Source organism: Triturus cristatus, chromosome 10 (genome assembly GCF_964204655.1).
Source record: "Triturus cristatus chromosome 10, aTriCri1.1, whole genome shotgun sequence".
In the NCBI taxonomy this organism is placed as follows: Eukaryota; Metazoa; Chordata; class Amphibia; order Caudata; family Salamandridae; genus Triturus; species Triturus cristatus.
Genome location: NC_140593.1, coordinates 1196014580 through 1196040042, shown reverse-complemented (window position 1 = coordinate 1196040042; position 25463 = coordinate 1196014580). Strand labels below are relative to the sequence as shown.

Below are 25463 nucleotides of genomic sequence, written 5' to 3'. Positions count from 1 at the left end.
GTAGCATAGTACTTGATGGGTAGACAATCGGAGCCCGGGGTCTTGGCTCGGGCGATCTGGGACACAGCAGTGGGTACCTCTCCAAGCCGCAGGGTTCATCCAGCTCAGTTCTTTGTAGTACATTCACAAATCGTCAAACCATGCAGGCTCAGGCCTGGGTGGAGTAGAGCCCGCTATAGTAATCCCCAAAGGGCCCTTTGATATCCAATTTTGTGTACAGCAACATACTTCCACCCCCCCCCCCCCCCAATCTTATTGTGGCTATATGAGATTGTTGCAGGGATTCTGCTTATGCACAGGAAACCAGGACCTCAGTGAATTGTGGTGTACCAAAAACTCATCCCGGAACCCCTTATCCGACCAGCATTGGTGTCCCATTTGTTATCCGATTTTATCTCGGCGGTCCCAATGTATAGACAACCCAGAACAAGCGACTTGGTGTATTCTCAGGAATGGTGGGAATCAGAAATACCTGTTCGTTATTATTCTCATATCAGTCCACAACAAGAGTACACCGAGACACTGTAGTTTAAAGAGTTTATTTTATAAACCTTGTGTCCTAAGATGCAGTACTTTGGCTAACATAAGCAGACAAATGATTAAGATCAAAACCATCAGCATAGTTGCAATACCATAGAAAATGAAAGGAGAAATCCTAATAAAATGACAGTGGATTACAGCCACCTTCCCGTCGCTAGTAAACTATTATTATTAGACTAATAGAAGGTCTCTAGGCTTGAACGGGGAACCCCATACCGTAAAGATCAGCTTAGTGGAATCACATCACAGGATCAGGTATACTCTGCTCCTGGGAAAGCTCTTCTTCCGAATGTGTATAAAGCATGCAGCCTGCAATATTAAAAGCACTCGACTTTCAGGTATTTGCAGCTGCGTGCGTGTTATGGCTAAATAGTGGGCCGATCAACCTGAACCCAACAACATGCACCGCCTAGCGACCCAGACTGTTTCTTTACACTATGTTCAGACCAAGGTCGCGGCTCACTGTTAGGGATGTGAACAACAGACAGTTCTCATGTGAAGCATATAAGGGAAGTGACAAGTTCGAAGAGAAAAAGAGAGGGGGAAAAAAAACCATTTAAAGGGGGAAAAAATATTATCGATGGATGTTCAACGAAAAAAACAAAAGGTATTCCACAGGAGTTTTGGATGACCTCCAAGTTAATCCATCAAGGTATAAGCACAATAAGTTGCAACGGCTTCCAAGAGGAAATCATTGGAACGTTCTGCAAAATGATCTGACATCCAATTCAGTAAGGGGAATGAACACACATGTTCCTCGACAACTGGAGCCTCTAGTACCATTAGAGGACAACTGGCGTGTTCTTCCAGATAACGTCTTGCCAAGAATTCAGCTGCAGCCGTTCCGATGTCCCAATTCCCTAGGACTCCATGTGCTGCTCCACAGGCCATAATCCTGACACCAGAACAGTCCAACTCATGTGCCACTAAGGGGCTCATTAGTCGATCATAATCCGGGGCGGGAGACAGAGTTTGACAAGCACAAATCCAGAGCCCATTGGAACGGACACTCTAGGCAATGAAAGACAGGCTGTACGCAAGTAAAGTAGGGAAACCGGAAGGACAACCCATAGGCTATGCTCCATGTTGCCAGTGGTAGTGTTCCATAGTATTCAAGCATCCGGTTACGGAGATGGAGCAGCCGGGACATGCTGTCGTGTGACGCAAGTTGTGCATCCATAGCGTAGTATGCAGACCAACAACAGTACCCCAGCCACGAGGGCGAGAATCAACGCGAAAACTCTGAAGACGCTGGAAAAAATAGAATGGAAAAAATGCCGGGATCACACCAAAACTAGTTTGAAAGGAGGTCACGAGGCCGGAGCCCACAATTTTGAAAAAATGTGCCAGGCCACTTGTTGACGAGGCATTAAAGATAGTCTGAATCGGGGCACCAAAATGAAGTCGGATATCAGTATTCAAAAGCACTTGTACCTCGGTGCGCGTGTTTGCTACGTGAAGGACAAGTGTTTCCCGGGATGAAGTCAACGCAACTTCTTTTTGAGACAATAGAGCCCTTATTCTGCTCATCTTGTTGAACTCTGCTTTCAAGGTTGGAATGGAAGGCCAGATGGATACATCGAGCCGTCCACGCGGGGCGGGTAAAGGACGTTGTTACAGCAGACTACTCTCTGTGATAGTCACTATGTAGGGAATTCCCACTAACATCCCACAGCAAGCTTTGTTAATTAATAACAAATAACTGCCGTTAGCCAGCAGCTTAAAAGACGGTGTTATAACTGGCACTAGAATCCCTTTCAGGACGCAAGCTAAATTAGGAGCGTGCACATTACATGCACCATGCAATTGAATGTGCTGACACACCAGAGTGATCCGGAGTGGAAGTGCACTCTTCACCTTTTAAGTAAACTTCTTTTCCGTCCCTCACGCACCTGTACGTGAATGGGAGTGACCAAACTTCATGCAGGAAGGCAGAACCTAGTTGTTCATATCTGCCTAGAGCATAATGTTTCATGCAGGAACTGAACTTAAACAGGGGAAACGGTAATGTGATTAACCCGTGGATAAGCCACACAGCGGAGTTTAATTTGGCAACAGAGAAAGGTAAAGGTTCAAACTTTTCAATGTGCAGCAATGAGTATGTTGCATCTTTCATGGACATGAACTGTTTTGCAGTTAAATTAAAAGGAAGGAACAAAGATGAAGTATTCATGTAATCCCAAGGGACTTTCCCAGCCTTTAACGTTTGCAATGTCCATGCAAACTGCATAATAGAACGCAATTGATTTTGACCATGATATAAAACAGACCAATCATCCTGCACAATGTTAACAGATGAAACGATATTATCTAACGTATAAATTCTGGAAGACAGGGTGTTAATGCTATTCTCTATAACAGCCAATACTTTCTCCATATTGGCTTGATCAATCTGGATGCAGCTTCAATCTGTGATAGCTTCCAAACTTCGTTATAAACAGCATATACCCATCTTTTGGTCCTGCCAACCGCAGGACCCATAACAAAATCATTCAAATCTATTTTGTCGTTCAATTTTGATAAATGAAGTTCAACAGATGCTACGGTGGAATGTTGCAGCCAAGATTGGCATGACTTCCCCACTGAGTAGGTAGTTACAGTATGAGAGGATTCAAAACGGGGGTCCACACAAACTTGCGTATACCCCGTAATCAAATCCAGAAACCGATGTTGACAGGAATCTGAGCTCGTTTGCCGTATTAACCACCCATCCGGATTAAATTTGGAAATATTGAAGGATGTTAGAAATGTATGACTGCAACTTAGCAAGGGACAGATCCGTATGATTTATCCCAATTAGGATAAGCACCCAGATCCGGAGTGGAGGGAGAATTAAATTTTTTAGAAGTAGCCAATCCAAAACAGGTGGTCTGAAGAATTGACAAATTCAAAAATAACATGTGGTTCGGGATGAGGCAGGCACGAGGCAAAGCTTCTGTTCCCTGTACCTGCCACGGTTTAGAACCCCAAACCGATTTTAGATTGATAGTAGCTTTCCACAGATCATAACCTCCGATTGCCAACTCATCCATAAAGGACTTGGAATACAACAATTTAGTGTGTGTCCGCCTAACCTTCGAGGTAGACTCAGACGCCACTTTAAAGTAAAAGGAGGCAGGATTCGACACACTGAAATCAGAAAAATATGTGCATTTGTCCACTAACGTGGTGGAGCTGCCCAGCCTAGGCGCTGGACAGTGTTCCCATTGCGTATAATTTTCAAAATTTCTAAATGTATTCGCTTTGTGAAGGAAATGATTGCCATAATGTTGATAGCAAAACTGATCAGAAAACAGTGCTTCTATGGTTTGAACATCCCAATCATCCGAGCGGATGCTTCGCTTAACTAAATCACCCATAGAAACACGAAATACATTTGGCACATTGATTACTTCAGTGGGACCATGAATTTGAAATTTAACAGAATCCCACGCGATCCCACCCAGTACAGGCCAGGCAGTAATGTTCACAAAAGTCTGGACCCTTTTCATGATATGTGATGAGGAATGGGGGGGGTCAAAGTTCCATTAATTAATCTAATTGTAGATCTTTCTTTCAGGTAGTGTCCATTTAGAAGTCGAAAAAACACTACCACAAATCCAATGGACATAAACACAAAAATACATATGAGCACCAGCCAAGTGTAAGTCCAAGGGGGAATTAAAAAATGTCTTTTAAACCAGACAGCAAAAATTGAAACTTTTGATGGGGCATTGGAAGTCATTGAATTAGTGTCAAAGGAGAAGCGCGACTGGTTAACTGTGGTGGATTGTAAAACAGGCAACGGGACCTCCGCAGGATAAGCATACTCAATATCTTCAGGTAGACCACCAGCTGTCGGTGGCAACAAACGTCCAGTAACTATGCATCTCGACGGCAACATCAGGCAAGGTGGTAGAAGCTGGAGCCAAAACAATTTCTCAGCATCGCAGGGCAAGAAACCGCTGGAGTTATATTAAGAAGAATCGGCCACTCGCTGTAGCTTGACATTGTCAATAGAGATGTACCCGTTATCCTTGCGACCAGGAAGTAGAGGTAAAATGACTGTTCGTGTACCCTGCATACCAAGCACCAGAACTGGTGCACGATAAGAGGGGCCGAACTCCTTGTTCTCCACCTTCTCACGGACCAGATCACCAACTCGAGGTAGCCAGCCGACTACCGGAATCTGAAGCGCAGCATCAGATGTGGAGGACACGTGTTCCTTCACTAGACTGTCTCTGGCTTCTTGTAGATTTTGCAATACAGCACAGTGATCATCTACGTCAAAGGGTGCGGCTGACGCCGCCATGTCTAGACCATCAAGGTCCGGGTCAAACATTCGTATGCCAAAGAGCATCATGTATGGAGTCCGCCCACCCAGAGACCTTCTAGGGAGATTAAGTGCATGTTGGACGTTAATCAAATGGGCTAGCCAGTTCCGGCCAGTGCCTAAAACCCTAGCTGTCAAAGATTGCTTTAAGTCACGGTTCATTCGCTCCACCACACTATTACCCTCCGGTCGGTAGGGAGACGAAAATTTGACTTGGACTCCCAAATTTCTCATGGCTTCTTTGTACGCCTTAGAGGTGAACGCAGGGCCCTGATCAGAATGAAAGGTACCACATGCAAAACTTCCCACAAAGACACGCAAATCCCTGATGACAGTACGGGCATCAGCACTCCTTTGTGGCCATCCCCACAGAAAACGTGTGCACGAATCCACTGCAACTTAGATGTACTTGTACGCAGTATCGGAGGTGAATGGACCGCAGTGATCTAGATAAACACACCCTAGTGGTTTATTAGATATGTACAACTGAGTTTGTGGTGGGCACGCCACAGTTGAAGGTTTAATCTGCTGGCAAATGTCAGTCATGAACATAAGCGCAAGCTTGTTTATATAAACCGCACCACCAGTAACGTTGTTGTAACAAAGATACAGTAGCTGCAACGCCGGCATGGGCAGACTCCATGCCCTCGTGAGCCGCTAATATCAAAGATGGCCTGCAGTTCGCGTTGGGAATCAATCTGTCACCAACGTCGTTAATCCTCACTAAAGGGACGTTATCAGGACTTAAGCGATAATGGTAACGAGAAGGGAAACCTCTCGGGTAATTTGTTCCCTTATCTGTAGCAGCAATAGCTGCCAAGATGTCGTCATCGATCTTACTTTTGGATCTTGTAACTGCTGCCACTAAGTATGTCGCCACTGCTGGTTTTGCTGCCTCGTCAGCTAGGCTGTTGCCGACAGCATGGACACCAACTCGTTGGTGACCAAGAGTGTGAATAACATTCACGAGAGGCAGATGTTCTTTAAGTTCTGCCACTCGAACCCAAAGCATTTTATGCTTGATTGTGCTACCTCTGGAATCACGGTATTCATTTTGAGCCCAAAAATGTAGATTGTTGTTGTAAGATTGAACACAATAAAACGAGTCACTCACTATAAGAGTGGTGACCCAAGAATCCGCAAACTCCAGTGCAAGAACCAGTGCACGGAGCTCTCCCAACTGTGCAGTACAATCACCCAATGACTGCGTATGCACGACATCAGATCGGAATTCACCATTCACGAAAGTACCCACCACAATTGCGCAGGCCGCTGAATAGGCGTGCTTTGATCCAGTCGACGGTTGCGCAGAACCGTCAGTGTAAATGACACCATGGTAATCCTCGAGCGGGCGCAAGGACAGAGGAGCTGGATGAACAAATTCATATTGTAAGCACTCCTGAGTCTGTAGTGCTGCGTCAAAGATATAGGTGACGTCGGGCGATGTCAATTAAATGGCCCATTGTATCCACCGTGGATGCAAAGCTTTAGAATTTGGTACACTTGCTTTGTTCACTGCCTCAAGGGCAGGATCTGGTGTGACCACCAACATGCGTTTCCCTTGCGATAGCGCTCGTTTTTTAAGAATTGCCATCTGCACTGCTGTCCACTTTCTCGACAGCGGAAAATCACAGTTCAGCCGAAGTGTACAGGTGCGATTTGTAGGCAATTGGGACGGTGTCTCCCTCATTGAACGTTAGGTACGTGAAACCCACTGCGCCTGGCACAATTCTTATGACCAGGTTAGTGTGGTTATCACGCGTATTTTGAAGCAAGAAGGTCAGCTTGCAAAGATTGCAATATGGCTGAATGCTCCGGCAGCCAGCATGATTTGGAAAACGTAGGTTGTACCAAGGCATAAAGCGGCTTGATACGCTGGGCATAATTATGAATGTACGTGCGACCGAAATTCAGAAAGCCCAGCAAAGATTGTAATTTTTTCAGTGTCGTAGGAGCACGCAGGCATGCGCACTTCTCTAGGAAGTGCGGAGCCAGTCCTCGACCTTCATTGTGGAGTTCGTATCCCAAAACCAACACTGTATACTCTGCAATGTGAGACTTCGCAAAGTTTAATTTGTAACCGAAGTCTGCAAACAAAACAATAATGCGATCCACGCGACACAGGTGCGGCCATAACTCATCTGTGAGATAAATATCATCCACATACGAGTACGCATCAGGGTCTATGCTCTCCAACAGAGAGACTACACGAGCGGCAAAGACTCCAGGGCTGTTTTTATAGCCCATGGGTAATCTTTTAAAATGTTTTTGTTTGCCGCCCGATGTAAATGCCGTCCATTGACTACTAAGAGAGGACAGGTTATGGCTGTAAAAGCCAGTGGAAATGTCAAGTGTTGTTGTCTTAAACCGTTTTCTAACGAGGCTATCGACGAGAGCCGAACTGTGGGTATTCTGTACTGCGCATTTCCAGCAATGAGTTTAAATGCCGGTAATCTAAAACCAGGCGGTACGACCCATCAGGCTTCGTCACAGTGAATAAAGGATTATTCATTGGTGACACATGTTTCAATAACACCTTGATATTCCAATTGTTCAAGGATTGCTGCGACGTGAGGTCTTGCTTCGCGACTCATGGGATATTGGGGTTTTGGCTGGGGCGTGGAGCGCAACAGAATCTCATGGCCGGGGGACAATTTATCCCAGCCCACCTGATTACGATACAAAGCAGGTGCTAGCACCAGAGCCCACTACTCGGTGAACTTCTTAGCTTGGTCCTTCGGCACTGTGTGCGCAAAGGACGGGAGGATCACCTCCTCCCCTCTAGGAGCATCTAAAATGAAAGCCGGGGGCCAGTCTGCCTCTGCCAATAAAATATCGTACGCAGAGGTCAGATTATCCCTAAAAATCCCTGGAATTGTACGCTGTATGTCCCCTTCAATTAAAAGGGCTATATTGTATAGTCTGTCAGGGGAGCCACTCCAGTGTCAGCAGTTTCTACAGTAATGAACGTGTCAGTTGCTGTCGCCACCAGATATGGACGCAGTGCTTGTCGCACTACTGTAACTTCCGCCACGCTGTCGAGCAGCGTTAGTGTGGACGCAGCTTCAGATCCTGACCTGGTCGCACTACTGTAACTTCCGCCGCGCTGTCGAGCAGCGTTAGTGCGGACGCAGCTTCAGATCCTGACATGGGCACTATCTGTGGCATACCTCTCTGTTGGTGGAGCAACCTTCTTCTTTTGAAACGGGGGTCGTTGACGTGCAGACTCGTCCTGATTGCCTTTACCGTCAGTCTGACTGGGTTGCTCACGTCCTTGGGCACCCCGTCCTTGCCCACGGTCTCCGCCACCGGACTGTGAAGCCGAAGTTTCCTGTGAAGAACGAGGAGAACGTTGGTCAGAAACCTGAAATCGATCAGGTGACTTAATACTAGATCGATCGCGCAGATCATATGTGCGTTCACTAGTAGTCTGTACGGGTGAGGCAGGATGAGACCCCTGTTTCTGTTGCTGCTTCCCCTGTTTCTTTGCCCGCCAATTTTGTTTTGGAAAATTTGGGCGTTCGTCTTTACCAGACGAGCTCACCTTAGTCTGCCGTACCAAATCAGGAATTATAACAGTTGGTTTAACACCTAAGGCACTGCGGCCAATGGTCCTATAGGCTTCTGCAATTATCTTAGTGAACTTCTTAGGCCTGTCGAGTTCGTCCACGCGGTCCAGCTTATTAGCCACTTGGAACTGCATGGCATCGCCTTTGAGGTTGCCCATTACCATGGAAGCAACCACATCGAACACCCCGACTAGCCGCATTCCTAATTCTACAGCAGCCTCCGCACTGATTTTCCTGAACACGTTTAATGACGGAGGGAAGTACAGACATAGACGGAGTGCCGAAGCACTTCGAGTAGGTCGCGGCAAAGACCTTGCCCCAGTTGTCACAATCGGCCATATCTGGAACTAAGTCTTTCGGCAAACTAATGGTGAGAATCCTGTGTTTCTCCACAGGAGTAGTATGCGGAAAAACCGCCTCCAGTTGGTCAAATTTCTCAGCCAGCCAATAAGGTAAATCATCCTTATTTTGGGGGTGCTTGCCCATTACCGAATTAACCATAACAGGACTAATCACCGCGTGGTGGTCCGCTGGTTGTCCGTCAACAGCAGGTGCCCCCACCTGCACGTTGCGTGACACGTACTGCACTAAAGCCCTATGCACTGTAATCGGGGCTGTGTGTAGTACCCGCAACTCAGCCACCGCTATCGTGAGATAGCGGGGATGAGGCTTAAATCCGGCCATGTGGCCCCTGCAATTGAAAACTGGCCCATTCTAGCCAGTGTAACCGCATGGGGAAGGGAGCCATTAAACCAAATGGTATGCTGCCAGGCAGAAATAGGAATTTCTTGTGTCCTATACGGCGTATAGATTGCAGGTAGCTGCGTGGGAGTATAGGAATGAAACGTATCATCGTCAGCGTTCACCGCCGGAAAAGTCACACACGAGTGAAACAACTCATAAGGGAAAGACGTGTCGGCGCTCACCACAAAAATAACAGCCATCCCATCTTCTGGTACCCCATACGTCGTCAACTGACGGCGCAGAGGTGCAGGACTGTGCGCAGCAATATCAACCGCCATAAGGGGACACAAAGTATCATCAACGGTAGCACTAGGGTTCAGAAGAAACCTTTTTAATGATCAAGCTTGAAAGAACCTATTGGTCGAGAAACAGGTAGGTCAAATCCGTCACTCCCGTTATCCGGAAACAAGAGTGAGGGAGTCGTGGACTAATATAAGCACTACTAAGGCGTTTCAAATCAATAGACCAAACGTTAGGTGTGCCATGTTGCAGGGTTTCTGCTTATGCACAGAACTATGCACAGGAAACCAGGACCTCCGTGAATTGTGGTGTACCAAAAACTCACCCCAGAACCCCTTATCCGACCAGCATCAGTGTCCCATTCGTTATCCGATTTTTATCTCGGCGGTCTCAATGTATAGACAACCCAGAACAAGCGACTTAGTGTATTCTCAGGAATGGTGGGAATCAGAAATACCTGTTCGTTATTATTCTCATATCAGTCCACAACAGAATAAACCGAGACACGGTAAAGTTTAAAGAGCTTATTTTATAAACCTCGTGTCCTAAGATGCAGTACTTTGGCTAACATAAGCAGACAAATGATTAAGATCAAAACCATCAGCATAGTTACAATACCATAGAGAATGAAAGGAGAAATCATAATAAAATGACAGTGGATTACAGCCACTTTCCCTTCACTAGTAAACTAATATTATTATTAGACTAATAGAAGGTCTCTAGGCTTGAATGGGGAACCCCATACCGTAAAGATCAGCTTAGTGGAATCGCATCACAGGATCAGGTATACTCTGCTCCTGGGAAAGCTCTTCTTCCGAATGTGTCTAAAGCATGCAGCCTGCAATATTAAAAGCACTCGACTTTCAGGTATTTGCAGCTGCGTGCGTGTTATGGCTAAATAGTGGGCCGATCAACCTGAACCCAACAACCTGCACCGTCTAGCGACCCAGACGGTTTCTTTACACTATGTTCAGACCAAGGTTGCGGCTCACTGTTAGGGATGTGAACAACAGACAGTTCTTATGTGAAGCAAAGGCGAGCAAGCATTTCTCAAATAATATCATGTAACTGCAGTGCCGCATGCAAAAGCAGCAAAAGTGGCAAGATGGCTTTCTAACATCTAACGCGGTTGTGCTAACTTAGCAATGTACATATATAAATAGCAGTCCTCACTACAAGATCAATTCTGGTATGAACATCATGTGCGGGAGAATAGGAAAGTATTCACGACCTGTCAGGTGTGAGCCGCCAGGCATCATGTAGATGCATGTGCGTCACCCCTGACAAAGATGGCGAGCAGCGTGTTCAGATGTCACTCGGAACGGGGGCGTGGAGCGATCTAAAACTACGTCCAAGATGCAATTAAAATCTCCGCCCCAAATGGTGGGGTAGGACTGGTCGCAACAAAGTGCTGGGGTCAGGGCGTTAAGGGACTTTCACTGGTGGGTGTTGGGAACGTATACGGCAGCAAGAGCCTGGGGGGTGGGGCGGGTGGGACTGTCCAGCTGTCCCCCCAGCACTACATAGCTACCCTCTGCGTCCACTTTCTAAATGGCCACGACATAAGGTACTCATGGTGCTATCCGCATTCGAACCCTGCGGGCAAAGGAAGAGGTCGTGGTGCCATGTACTCGTCCTCGCCACCGTGCTGTGAGTTTGTGTAATTTGATGGTGATGAGGTGTTTACTGAAGCATCGCTACATGGACCTGTAGTCTCTTGCGGTAAGCATATATACAATGGCATGCTGGTTAATGTTGAGGATCAATCCGGACTTTAGTATAGCAACTTGTAAAATTGCAACAGTAATGTGAAAACAGAACACCCATATATCTCCCCCCCCGCCCCCGCCGATAATTGCCTCTCAGGCACAGTCCACTTAAACATCCCATAACCAGTCAACGAGGGTAACTGCAATTTGTTTTAAAAAAAAAAAAACTGTATAGCATTGAAACAGTCTATGTAGGAGTTTGTGGGAGGCGTGGCTTCAGATTAGGGGGTGTGGGCGGCACTAGTGCCGTCCAACAGCAATTTAAACTGGAGCAATGGTGTGAGCCCAGTTAGTGTAAACGTCACTCAGTCCCGTGCCCATGTCATGCTACTTACAGAATGTCCGCAAGCAAGGTCCCCATGACTATACTCTCAGATCATCTGCTGACCTGGGAGTAAGCTTCGGTCTGCATTGATCCCCGCCTGTTGAGTAGTGTGAGCCACTGAATCCGATCCTGACTCCAATTGGTGTCTGTTCAGTAGGGGGTGAAAGGGTTCGCACTGTGAAAGATGGCCCCCGCCACCTCAGGCTTGCTCCTCGCCACTTGGTCTTTAGAATGTCTGCACCGCCTGGTTTAGGATCAAGCCAGGTATCCTCTGGTCACTCGGGGGATGTCTTATTTCACAAATCCTTCTCGTGGAGCCATGTCCCGGCATCGTCCCTTAGTCTAGGTCACACTGTAGGATACCAGAATGCTTAATGATGTTGGCGCACCTTGACTGTTCTCTACTGGAAACCATCATGTTTTTGGAAGGGCGACTTAGAGGTGGGAAACACCGATGCTCTCAAAGGATGTTTGCTAGAATTCCCTAATGTTCTGGGTGGGAGGACACTGACCAGTTGTGTGCCCCTCCCCCATGAAACCCCAGCCTGAACCCCCCCCCCCCCCCCTGCCCAATAATAACCCTGCCTGCCACCTGTGTATGTTTTGTAAAAAGCCAGACCAAGAAAGATTGTAAAAATGAGATGTCATGCAACACTGACGGGATCTATATTGGGAAGCATTTTGTACCTGGTTCTTGGCTGCCTTGTCGCAAGTGCCTTCTTGACTGATGCACACATGGTTATCTAGACAAAGGCTCTCACTCGCCCTTTCTTCGACATGGCTACGCACGTGGCTGTGTCGCTAGTCCAGCAGGATAAACAGGATTGTGATGATCTCCACATTTGCCTCCTCCTTTTTCAGTTTTTTTATTACTAAAATTGTCTCAAGAAAATCCCCACCTGATGGATCCACTTTGTCAGTTTTGTGGCCATTTAATTCCTTTTCACAGAGGTGCTTTTTAGAACACCTACTTTCTTCCGGTCTGCCCTTTTGTGCTGTACAAAGTGGGGATGCAATTAGCTGTGCTATGTGTCCAATAGAAACCCTTTTTGTGTACTATTTTCCCTTGCAGAGACCTTCCATGTACACCAATACTATGATCCCAAGTCACCTCGGTACCTGTAGCTAATGTAGTGATTTCTGTTGGGTACCTGAGGCCGAATGTATCCTTTCTTAGTATATGCTTCAAACTGTAACAGCTGTTTAAGATTAGTCAATGGATTGATCTACTTTTTGTAAGTTTCGATGTAATGGGCTTTGTCAACTAGGCTTTTTGTTATGTAGTGGGACCGCGTTTCTTGCGTCAGATTTCCAGGTTTAGGTGTGGGTGGGTGAATTATCCTTTTAGTCTTAAGCCTTTCAGGAGGCAAGGAATAAAATAAAAATAACTGAATAAAATTAAAACCTGCTTCAAAAAATTGTAGTTAAGGGTTTTTACTTTTATTCTTTTTCTCTATTGCTCAGGTCGGCCGAGAGATCTCTTCGGGCCACTTCGAGGGCCTTATCAAGACAAAAGTTTGAACCCTACCACGAGTCTTAACCTCCATTACACAGAAGAAGGCTTTGCTTTGAGGCTTGAAGCTGTACCTTTGTCTTCACCTGAAATGGAACCAGCAAAGGACTTCCAGGCCTTGGGAAGAAAGCTCGAATGCGAGACTCAACAGTCACTCCAACAGGAAAAGGAACGAGCCCTTAAATTACCAGGTGCTTAACAGTTTTATTTTCTTGTAGTTGGTACTGTAACTTCTACTTGTAAAACTAGTTACCCTGTTCTTTCCAGGTGCTTGAGTCCTGTTGCTTGACGGATTGAATTTAGGGCTACTATACTACAATATACTGTTGCTTTTCGCCATTATACAGTACATCATGATATTGCTTCTCAGCTGGTCCATCTTCACTCCTGACTTTTTTTTACCTTTTGCTGGACTGTCGCCTTGTCCGTTTTTTTTTTTTGTTTTTTTTTCTCCCCCCAGTCTACATTTTCTCATTTGTTTTAAGTAAAGAATTGAATGTTACTCAAATCTTTCGAACTCATGCCAAATGTTATGATACTATCTAAGAAATCCACTGTCTTCCTGGGAGCCCAAATGGTTCTTGCATACTCTGTAGTATGAACTCTTCAGCTGAATTCCTTCCATGAATGATTGTGAGATCCGAAGCCGCACAGGACATGTGGCAGGGTAATTTAAGGAAACCAAAGGTGGGGGACTCTACCAGTGATCAGGGTTATCAAAACCTCTGTGAGGGAAAAAAACGCTAAAGAGAAAAATACACCTAAAAAGGTGCATGACTTGGAGCTAACTTACGATTGTCATTTTAGATGTCATGTTGTGCCGAACCTTCTGATTGCAGTGTGGTGTTTTTTTTATTTTATTTTTTTAGAATCTACTCCCTCCCCACCTATCTTGCCTGCCTGTCAATCGCTATTTTATAATTCCTGTGGAGCATGTTCATACCTGATGTAATGGGAAAGTGTTTAGTAAAAGCCGGATGAAGGACACTACAGTAGCTTTGTACCTCGGTCACCTTCTAGGTGAGGGACTCATTTGCCTCTTAAGGTACATCTGCCATGTAGATGGATGGGACTACCTGCTGGTCCAACTAGAACGCATTTGCCACTGTCCGTAGAATGACTATTTGGCATTGCTAGCCTGGTTGCCCAGGTCAGTCTCTCTAGTGTTTATGGTAATACATTTCACTGCATAAGGGATAATGTGTAACCTTTGGGCGGTGATGGCATTACTTTTGGACCAGAGTAAGTGGCAAGGTTCACTCTAAGGCTTTTAATGGAAATTCTGAACAGTGTTTTAACCCCCCGTCAAGTTACCTACTCACTGGTGAATTGAGATGTATTATTCTTTAAAGATTCATTGTTGCAGTTGCTTCTGTGCTTATGAAGAAATCTACTGGATCCATTATCCAGTAAATTCGTAAACTCCGTATTTTATTAGCTGGCAGAGCAGCTTGGTCTCTTAAAGGAAGGTTATACTGTTTTTAAAACCGGTGTTTAGATGACCTGTCAGGCAAGCTTTGAAAAGAACACATTTCTTGCAAAACGCCATTCAAACGTTTGTTGGTAACCGCTATCATGAGTTGGGTAGGATGTCCAGTTTCTCTGCTTGTTCATCTGCGTCTAAATTCAATAGTAGCACTAACTTGTCTGCTTTGATATAAAGTGTTATTTGGCTACTTAATGTATGCCATTTGTGATTATTTCTGTTTTCCTTAGGTTGTGCCGTCTCTTGCAAATCTTCCTGGGATCGACTGCAGGACCTGTGCCGTTTGGAGAAGTTGTCATGTGCTTTGCTCGATGTCAATAAGAAGAACCTATGTGACTTTGAAGTAGAGTACCTATGTGATTATAAAAAAGTACAGGTAAGCAGAGCTGCTCCCTCCCTTTGTATTTCTGTTCTTATTTTAATCATGCACTTAAGCACCTTCTTAAGCTACTACCATTTGCTTTAGCATGTATGTTTTTTTTATAAGCCCCTATTAGAGTATGGAGGGCTACTACTGTTAATGTTGGGATGGATTTTTTTTATTGCTGATTTATTTACTTTGTATGGTTCTTAATTTACCTTGTTTTTACTGGATTTTTATGGTGCCTAGCTGCTCTTGTTTTTAACATTTAATTGACCAGTGTTCGATTCCTGTAATTATTCATAATGATTTTTTACGTGTGATATATTGTATTTGTCTTTTATGGCTTGATCGACCAAATAAAGATTCTTTTGAGTTGACTTTAAAGTAGAGTACCTATGTGATTATAACATTTTTTTAGAAATACAGGTAAACGGAGCTGCTCTCAGTCATAACCAGGAAAGTTGGTGTGGGTCTTTTCACACCCCCAAACGGACTCTCAACTAGGAGCTGGCTGTTTCCACATGCGCTTGCTAACCAGTGGCAAAGTATTCACTGCTTAGTTTATAGGGGCTTGCCATAGCTCACCATAGAAATATATAGTTCTCAGTTTGAAGCTGAATACATGTGAGCTTTGTGGGTACTTCGTTTTGGTGGTTGATACCGAACGAAAGGTGGCAGAGATTATACTGCAGCTAGGGACGGTAGGCAGGCTACAATTTAGTTTATACAGATTCTAAGTATTTCCTGGTGTGTCTGTGGGCTTCTGACTTCACTGTACTAGGGTTTGTTTTGAGGAGCTGGTGGTAGCCCTGCTGGAAAATAGAGGCATTTCTCTTGAGTCCAAAACTGGGACCGTGAAATGATTGGGCTGCCGAATTACAAGAACATTAAAGCAAATTGAGTTGTATAGCAGTGGAAACAACAGTGTGCAGTGTCTCTTTGTAGTTTGTCAGATTATTGCGCTTCCATTCATTTACCCCTCCTGTAATTTTGGGGCTAACTTTTGATGAATGTTGCCACGAGCTGCCTTGCTGATTTTAAATTGTGCTGCATTTCTGCCCTTTTGAGTGGAAAGTATAGAAGGGCAACTTTTAATAGATCCATAGGCTTAACATGTATGATAATCTTAAATGGAGGAAGATTGCATTTTTATCATTGCTTCTCAAAATTTACCCCAGCTTCTGGTTGGCTAGCCAAACAGTCTGGGTACAGTAGACCGTGTCTGCCGACAAGAGCTTGCAATTAATCAACAGTTTGCCTCTTTGTAGGTGGGTTAATTGAGCTTCTAATTTGGTCACTTGGATATAATTCAATATGATTCTTTGTGTTTAATATCCTTGTTAATTAGCTCTAACCACACAGCTAATATTTGGGAACTTTGGGGTGCTGGGGGTAGAAAGATCTGAAAGTTCCCAAAAGTAGATGGTAGTAATCTAATTTACTGAAAGTTGTGTTTAAGGAGTTTTAGGACATCTGATTCTGATCCATCCCGTCCCTGGTGTGCGGTATCTGCCCCCATATGTGAGCAACCTCTGCACACTGACGTCTGTTCTTTTCAGTGTGGATCCAGAGCTTCATCAATCCTGTCACTCTGACATTTTTACTCTTCAATTTCTAGCGTGCAGACAGGTCTCTCTCCAGAAGACTACAGGGTCTAGATTGCCATTGACAAATGTTGGTGAAAGACGCCCAAGTCTGTGGTGTCTGATCTAAACAGAACTTGGTGTCTTGTGAGTGCTGCACGAAAATGATTCGCAAGACTATCCAAGATCGTGCCGCGAAACCTGCTGTTCCAAACTGTGGACTAAGTTGAAAAAGTAGTCCCAGTCAAGGACGCGCTCCTGTGAATGGTAGACTTTGAAGTAAGTGGGTCAGGAAGGCTGAAAAAGCATAAGCAGTCCAAACATGGGTCTTCGGTGTCCCTCCACTCCTGCTGTTAAGAGTCCACAGCTCCCTAGGCACCAGAATTGCTCTCCCATGTTGGAGCCTATTACATTGATCCCAGTGCACACTATCTTTCCGGGCTAGGTGGAAAGCCTCAAGAGCTGAAATACGCCTTGGACCCAATTTTGGTTGCCTTTCAGTCACTCTAGCATGTCTTGAGGCCCTACGGAACGGAGGTGGCCTCCAGTCTTGTTACCGCTTGAGGTTCTGTCCCAGACGCCTACTTTCCATGTTTCTTGATTCAAACCAGACCCCTCCCTTGTTCACAGCACCACATACTTTGATGCTGTGACAGACCGCCAGCTTGAGTTCCAACACCCGAAGCAGAGCCGATTTATCTCATCAGACTATGAAATCATTTTTCCACAACTGAGGCAAAGCCAATACCTTGATGATGCAAATGGCATTTATGGCGACCCTGATGATGGCAAGCTGTTTGATGACCTACAAGATGCGATGCCTCTCTAGACATTGGTCTAATGCATGTGCATGCAACTGAGCAGTCTGCCTCAAATGCAATTAGGAAGGTGTTGGAGGGGTTAGACCTCACTTCAGCCAACCCCCTGATAACCGAAGTAAGGCCATATGAACTTCTGTACTCGTTCAGTAAAACACTAATCGATGTAACCCAGAAAACAGGCAGGTGGCAATGTGACATAGACCTGTTTCCCAGGGCTCTTTTCTTCCTACTTCAGCATCCCACCCAGGAGAGGCTAGTGGTGCAAGCATATATGCCTCAACCCAATGCTTTTCCGCCTAACAGACCATCTAAGTGCATGGAACGGTTAGCTAAACACATGGTGTTCTCCTTCCATGCTTGCTCTCCAGTCCTTTAACACTTCTGTCTCTTGGAGATATTTGCCCATGTTATGGGACAGAGAAGTGCATACCCTGGTAGCTGTCCCTGATGTCTGGCCTACCCTACAATGACTGATCAGATGGCCAGGACGCAGTGAAATACTCCATATTCAATCATGGACATGGCTTACTGCAAAGGGCAGTCGGGACCAGCTGGGTGCTGCAGCGCCATGCCTGTAGTCATTCCACAAGCTTTTTTTATCAGACGTCGAACAGCTCCTTATGAAAATCCCCTTTGACAGCTGTGGGTGTTTGTAGCAAAGGCGGACTCTCCCCTGGAGAGATTTAAAGAGCAAAGATACCGCTTACTTTCTAGGCCTAGCTCCACCTGATTGGCAGGCTCCAGAGCAACCCCAAACCCCCTTCAAGGTTTGGCCAGGGATATCCTCAGAGGAAGCATCCTTGCACAACTCTGCAGCAACAGTTCTCCCAGTCCTTTTGGACAGTGATCCAGGCAACAGTGGCCAAGCCCCCAGGGGCAACATCCTATTTAGCCCTCTGTCCAGCAGCCTACAAAGCTAGATTTACTGATTTATGAGCAAGGTGGCGGCTTGGATGAGTCAAAGTTGTTGACAACTCAGAGGAAAGGCAGAAATCCACCTATTTAGGAAGGCGCAAGAATAGTGGTCAAAAGGCTGGAAGCCGGAAGATCTTGGTACTATTGTCTGCCTTGAGGGAGCGGTAAACATTGGTTTTCTGGTCAACAATAAGCTCTCCATGAAGGAGCAGATGACTTCCATTTACAGTACTTGTTTTGGCACCCTACAACTGCTCAGGAAAGTGTCCCCCTGGCTCCCAAAGAGTTCCAGGCAAATGATTGTCCAGGCCCTCCTAATGAGTTGATTGGACTTGGGAACACACTTTTGGTGGAGGATATGAGCCTCTCCTCTCCAAACTACAGGTGGTACAACATACAGCAGTCTTTTGGTTAGTTAACTTCCTCCCAGTTCTCCTTCTGAACCATTTAAAGAAATTTGCACTGGCTACCTGTAAAAGTGTAATCTGTTAACTCATGTGCCTTACTCCTAGGGCACTTTTTCCAGAATTGGTTCTACATATCTTCGTGTGAGGCATTCATGGTACTGTCCGGGTGGAGACTTGAGGTCTATGAATAAAGCACTTTTCAACTCGTGGCGCATATGCACACCCAGGTGCGGGGATTTGGTTGTTTTTCTTACCGGCTTCCCACCATTGGAACAGTCTAACCATGCAGATTCGCTCCCATCAGGATTTTAGGTGTAAAAAATTGCTGAAAACGTGACTTTTTAAAGTATCATCTGCTAGTTTACCCTTAGACTGCCGTAATGCGCCGGGATACTCCTTGGTAAGTGAGCTTTTGCGCTATTCAAGCTTAGGTAACATAACACTCATTTCCACTTGACTGTCCCAATTTAAGGTCCTCCCCTTTCGGCCTTACCAAAGCACCTCTGGCGTTCACCAAGGTGATGGTGGTGGCTGCAGCCTATCTGCAAAGGTTGGGAATGCTGGTCTTCCCATACTTCAGCTGGTCTTCCCACACTTCAGCTGGCTACTGAAGACTGGCGGTCTTTAAGCACTCGTAAGCCACCTCCAGACGACAGCTGACTTGACAGCGTTGGATTTTTCCAGCAAAGTGCTGAAGTCACACCTAACTCACAACGGATCACCCTTCATTGGAGTCATCTCGGGGGGGGGGGGGCAGTGCCAGGGGGACTTGGAGTCCACCCTGGCATTGAAGGAGACTGCTAATGACATCCAATAGTGGCTGCTGGACCGCCAAAGGACCAGCAGCGGACCATTCTCCTTACCCCACCCAGAGTTAATGGTTGAGGGACGCATCGCTGCTGGGTTGAGGGTGCCGCTTGGCAGAGGTGGAGATCAGCAGACTGGTCTTTGCAGAGGCTTGCATCCATATCCAGTTTTTGGATTTGCTAGCTATTTGCTTGGCACTGAAGAAATTTCCTCCTGACCTTTAGAGAAATGGGTACAGGTTCTCATGGAAACCCATACTGCCATGTGTTATTGCAACAAACAGACTAGCATGGGGCCTAGGGTCCTGTACAATGAGGCTGGAAATGACAATGATTAGGGCATATCCCCCAACACCTGACTTTCTCTCTAAATACCCAGCGAACAAACTTGCAACGTTGTTGAGCATATCCCGAATGGCAGTTAAACTTTGAGATGGCATTGAGCATCTTCCAGCACTGGGGAGAACTTATCCGGACTGCTGGTTATTAATTGGCTGTTCTTGTTGTCCGGATGAAGTCCCATTTCTTTGTTCGAATGTCCTCTTTGAACGATTCATACCACTGCACGGTCTTCATGGATACGGTTTACCAACTTCAGCCCCTAAAAAAAAAAAAGGGGGGGGGGGGGGGAATCAAGCATGAACATAACCAATGTTAAACCTAGTTTCAATCACATTACAACCCCACTTGGGTCATCACATCAGTATAAAACCATCTGAAACTAGCAGAAAATACAATACTTACTAGCCGCCAGAGGGCAGTACAGTTGAGATTCATTACCAGGTGGAAAAATCCTTGCCTCAGAGTCCTTAAGAGAATTGAAACTTTGAGTTACGACAGCTAGGAAATTTTTCATTCTATGTCTGGACTGGATCGAATTTTATGCTAGTGCAAAGCTTGCTTGCCACCAAATGAGCCATTCCTAGCACTGGCTAAAAGAAGAATCTTTTAAAGGTGGAATATGAGAAGCAGTCTGCTGCATTCATGATGTCCTTCAAATGGGCACCTAGGCTGAAAGCCTTCGAGGCCATCTCCCCTCTCAGAGTGTTCCCTGAACACCTTGCTTTCTGCATTACACATCAAACCAAGTGGGCTAGTGTGGGAGAAGAAACCGCCTTGTGCGGGTTACGGGGGGCTACAAGAAGTTGCTGTTCACCTGGTGATCAGAATTCCTCTGACTTCTCCTCATACACCTTGAGGCACTGCACCACACACAGCTTAGGAGAATGGCTGGCAATGTGATAACCCTAGTATTGGACTTAGTCTGTCTATTGACTTTAAAAGAAACCCCTTTTGTGGAGATACTGCAGGACACAAGGCATGGCCAATTTTGCTGAAAGCTCCTTTTGAGACAAACCTGTTATGTTGCCAGGACAAGAATAAATTAAGTACCCGATTGACATCTGAGTGCAAAGTAGCTCAGTTCTGGTGGAAGGGGAAGATTTCTCCCCTCGGGAAGCCTGCATAAAAATGGGGAAAAATCGATTGAGGCGTGCCTTGCTGAGATGGCAAAAGATGTTAATCAAGCAATCGGTAAGGCCCTCTGTTACCCTCTGCCATTCTGATTCCAGTGGTTCCTCCTCTGACAGTGCGGACCGAGATCAGAAAAAAAATGACTTCTGCACTCGGAGGTGTTGGATAAATGGGGGGGGGGCCCTGATGTCACACCTGTGATTTGATTAGACGAGGAGTTGCATAATGCTGCCTGATTACTTGTGAGGGAAGTGCTAGCAAAATGTTGCCAGATTCAGTCTCACCGGGGGCAATTCACAAAGTGAAAAATCTGCGGTTTAGGCTCTCCCAGGAAAGGTCTTTTTAAAGTTAAGTAACTTGTTTGACAAAGTCAATACCTTTCATAAGTGAGACCTGTTGGCTTTGCCAATGCTACTCGAGGTTATTTCAGACTATGGGGATAATTATTCTAAGATTATTACATGCATTAGAGAGGTTATAGTTCTGGTGGTAGAGAGATTGACTCAGCCTGTTACTGTACAGGTTGGTCACTAGTGTGAAATCCCAGTAAATTTTGTGAAGACTACACTTTTTAGAAACCAGAGCTGCATTGTATGAACTCTTGTCTCACGAGAACCTTGAATGCTATCCTTGTGTTTCATGTTTTGCAGGATGAGGAATTTTATATGGTGAAGTGGAAAGGGTATCCTGAATCGCAAAATACCTGGGAGCCCCGCAAGAACCTAAAGTGCATCAATCTACTAAAGCAGTTCCACAAAGACCTTGAAAATGAAGTTATCCGCCGAGAGGGCAAGCTACGAAAGGGTGTGCGTCGGCTGGACCAGAGCCTCTCCAGCTACTTGGTGCAAAAGGCTAAACAACGCAAAGCCCTGCGCCAGTGGGAGCATCATCTCAATGTCAAGCGCAACCACAACGGCATTATCAAGGTGGAAAATGAAGTCGATCTGGAGGGCCCACCCAAAGACTTTGTGTACATCAATGAGTATAAGGTCGGTGATGGCATCAACCTAACTGAAGTGGCAGTGGGCTGTGAATGCAAAGACTGCTACATGATAGCAGTAGACGGCTGCTGCCCTGGTGCATCCCAGAACCGCTTTGCCTACAATGACCAGGGCCAGGTGAAGATTAGGGCTGGCAAGCCGATCTACGAGTGCAACAAGCGCTGCCTGTGTGGCATGGACTGCCCCAACCGGGTGGTGCAGAAGGGTATCCAGTACGACATGTGTATATTCCGAACCCCCAACCATCGGGGTTGGGGTGTGCGCACATTGGAGAAGATCCGGAAGAACAGTTTTGTCATGGAGTATGTTGGGGAGGTAGGATTTTTTTATTTTTTTTGTCTTGTTGGTCAGTGGTATTCGCCTTCACTATTCTGTTGGCAGGTCTTGTTCTATAAAGAGGTGCTTCTTCTGAAGGTGGAACAGGAATGTGATGTTGCGTAGCATGGCCCACATCTCGGCTTGTAGCTTGCAGGCTTCTTGACAATTCAAATTGTAGTATGTTCTAGTTCTTGAGATTGTACAAATTCTGGAATGACCTGCTACATACATGCGTACTGTCTTGTGTCCGATTCCCAGCTGTCTTAATTTGTTGTCTGAAGTGAGTTGATAGCATTCTAGATGGAGGAATGTGGATTTCGGTTACTGGGGTAAGGAAGGGTTGGGGTTAATGGCAGCTTTGCACTTTAATGATGCAGTTTCCGCATTCTGCTTCTAGAGTCTGTCCCAGTTCCTGTTAGGAAGCCTCACCTGTTACTAAAACAGTGGCGACCAGAGGATTGCGGTGTAGGAGTATGATTTTCGTGCATGTGTAATGTAGTTTACTCCTTCAGTCACTGGATGTTGTGGAATAGATAATGAAACGCGTCACTGAATAATGCTAGAACAGTTCCTGTCTCATGAAAGTAGTGGGGAGGGGTTAGAAGTGACAAAGGTGTGGGTCTAAATACTTAGGTTTTCTGGTTTGTGTGTCCTATCCTCTGCTCCAGTGTGGACTTTTAGGGCCCATTTGTATTTTATTGATCTTATCTGATTTATTTGCGCATACTCGCATGCCCTGTTCTTGGAACCTAGAAGGTTAATGGCTAGCTGCAAGAGTCGGTGGCATGGTGTGGTGTACCTAGTTCCTGCACTTTACATGGCTTTGCTGCCTAGAGAGGGTGCAGTATGGATTTTTTTTTTTTTACCTCCAAATATCTTGTTCTCCGTTTTTGTTTTGCAAAGGTTTTGATGTCCCTCTTCATCTTTGGCCCATCTCATCCTTATGCCCCTGAAACTTGGGTTAACTTCCTTGGACATCTACAGGGAACGTAATTTCGGTAGGATTTATTGCCTTTTTTGCCTCCTTGTGCGAAAAGACTTTTTGAACTCTTACTTTCTCCATTGCCTGGAACATTCTACACTTTCATGAGGAAAAGATTTATTTTTTCACAGTCTGGCTCACCCCCCTTCTTAACCCCTAGGCCGAGCCCAGCAGGCTGAAGTGTTATGGATGTAGTAGATACTTCAGCATTCTCTTGCTTTACCAGATTGTTCCTCTGTTGGTTTTCATTCTCTTGGATTCACCCTGTTCTGAGTCCATGGTGTTTCTGTAACTGGAATCACGCCAGAGTAAAGTGCAAGCTGATGTCAGCCAGAAGGTTTTTGGCTCTCCTTCTGGTAGACCTGCCTCATTCTTCTGTTCTGTGTAGATAAAGCACAGGCTTGTAACGATGGAGAAACACAGGTAAGATCTAACTGGCCCGCTCACGTTAACTGCTGATTTGCTTGCGTAGTTGATGTTGCTATGATTACTTACTGGTAATCCCCATTACTCTTAGTCCTACTCGTCCTTGACCCAGTCATTACTAATGAGGTATTCCACCTGACAGGAAACTTTTAGACTCCACCCAACCTCCTGCCAGGGGCTATAAGTACATAGCCAACAGAAAGCACTTCCTGACATACCAAGCAACAAAGGCCTGAACAGGTAGGGTGGGTGGGAAGCATGACTGGGTCGAGGACGAGTAGGACTAATAGTAATGGGGATTACCGGTAAGTAATCATAGCATTACCTCTACGTCCCTCGTCCTCGACCTAGTCATTACTAATGAGGCATACCAAAGCACGAAACCAGAAGGCCTTTGGAACACCATACACAGAACAAAGACCGAACACAAAAGTGGAGTGCAGCAAGTGAAAAAAGCTTGAACCCCAGAAGGGCAAGGCATACCAGAGCCCTGATAAGCCAGAGAAAGCAGCAGCAGGGAGAAAATCCGTATCACCCCCCGAGATGGCAGGAGACAGACGGTGGGAAGCAGCAAGTCAAGCATCCGCAGGAGGGAACACACCCCCGGGAGACTCCCCAGCACCAAAGAGACCCGCAGCCACGACACGGACGAAAGAGACTTGTCCAGCCCAGCAGCACAGGAAACCAGGCACTGTCGGAATCTAGGAGGCCAGGCGTCACGACTCCTGCAGCTCCCACGTGGGTCCAGAAGCACCCCCAGAGCCCAACAAAGGAGGGAACAGGACAAGCAAGTAGCAGGTAAGGGCCCAGCACCTACCCCAGCGTCACCCGTCCGGTCCACCGACAGGAAACCGAACAGGAAGTACTTTCTGTTGGCTATGTACTTATAGCCCCTGGCAGGAGGGTGGGTGGAGTCTGAAAGTGTTTCCTGTCAGGTGGAATACCTTCGTAGTAATGACTGGGACGAGGGACGTAGAGGTAATGATCAATGTAGCATCTGTTTTACCTGGCGGTCGGACACTTCAACTCTGAAAGCCGAGTAACCGGTGCAATTTGCTCCCTTTCAGAAGCTGCTCATGCAGTTTCGAATCTGCCACCTAACCTAAATCTCTAACAGAAGAGAAGGATTGTTAAATTAAGTGCAGATTGGATGCAGCAGCTAATGTTAAATATTCATCAGAACTTCCCGAAATCTGTGTTTGGAAACTCGTGCAGTAAATATTACCTGAAACTGTACACTAGTATATTAGAAATTTCTACATGAAGTTTGTTAATCCCCAGGACAAATGTCCATGTTTCTGAGGTGGCAGCACGCCTATTATCGTAGCGTTTATATTGAACGCTCTGGCATGAAAATAAAGCATACAGCTGGATGGCTGTAAGCCTAGAAAAAGGCATTGCCACAAGCCTAGTTTCTGTAAAACCGACAATTTTCACCAGACCCCAACACCAGCATTACCAAAGCATTAGGCTGCACAAGGAAAGAGTGGTCATCACCAGACCCCAACACCAGCATTACCAAAGCATTAGGCTGCACAAGGAAAGAGTGGTCATCAGCCACAGCAGTGGAACAATCAGCTCGCTCCCCAATTGTTATCCATTCTAGGATGGCAGATGTTTTACTGTATGAAATGAGTGAGTCAACTAATTTCTGAATGTTTCCTGTACCTTCAGTCCCCACCACCGTATATTTCACCCAGACAGTCCTTGCCTGGGATCTTTCTGAATAGGCTCAAATGAAGTCCTACCACTGCAGCAGGAGCAAAGATCCATGGAAATGGGATGTACATTTACCCAATACTTTGATTACGGGCTTGAAAAGGCACATGATAACATTTCTACAACCTTCAGTAATCGAACGCTTTAACA

The 25463-nt window shown here is 45.8% G+C and overlaps 1 protein-coding gene across 1 annotated transcript in view; it reads left to right on the top strand.

Annotated features, from left to right (window-relative positions):
• Positions 1-25463, top strand: part of SUV39H1 (SUV39H1 histone lysine methyltransferase) — a 94017-nt gene that overhangs the window by 20073 nt on the left and 48481 nt on the right. Inside the window, exons 2-4 of the mRNA XM_085629620.1 lie at positions 12964-13203; positions 14729-14874; positions 21518-22183. Coding sequence (XP_085485746.1) covers positions 12964-13203; positions 14729-14874; positions 21518-22183 — 1052 coding nt within the window. The remainder of the gene's footprint in view (positions 1-12963; positions 13204-14728; positions 14875-21517; positions 22184-25463) is intronic.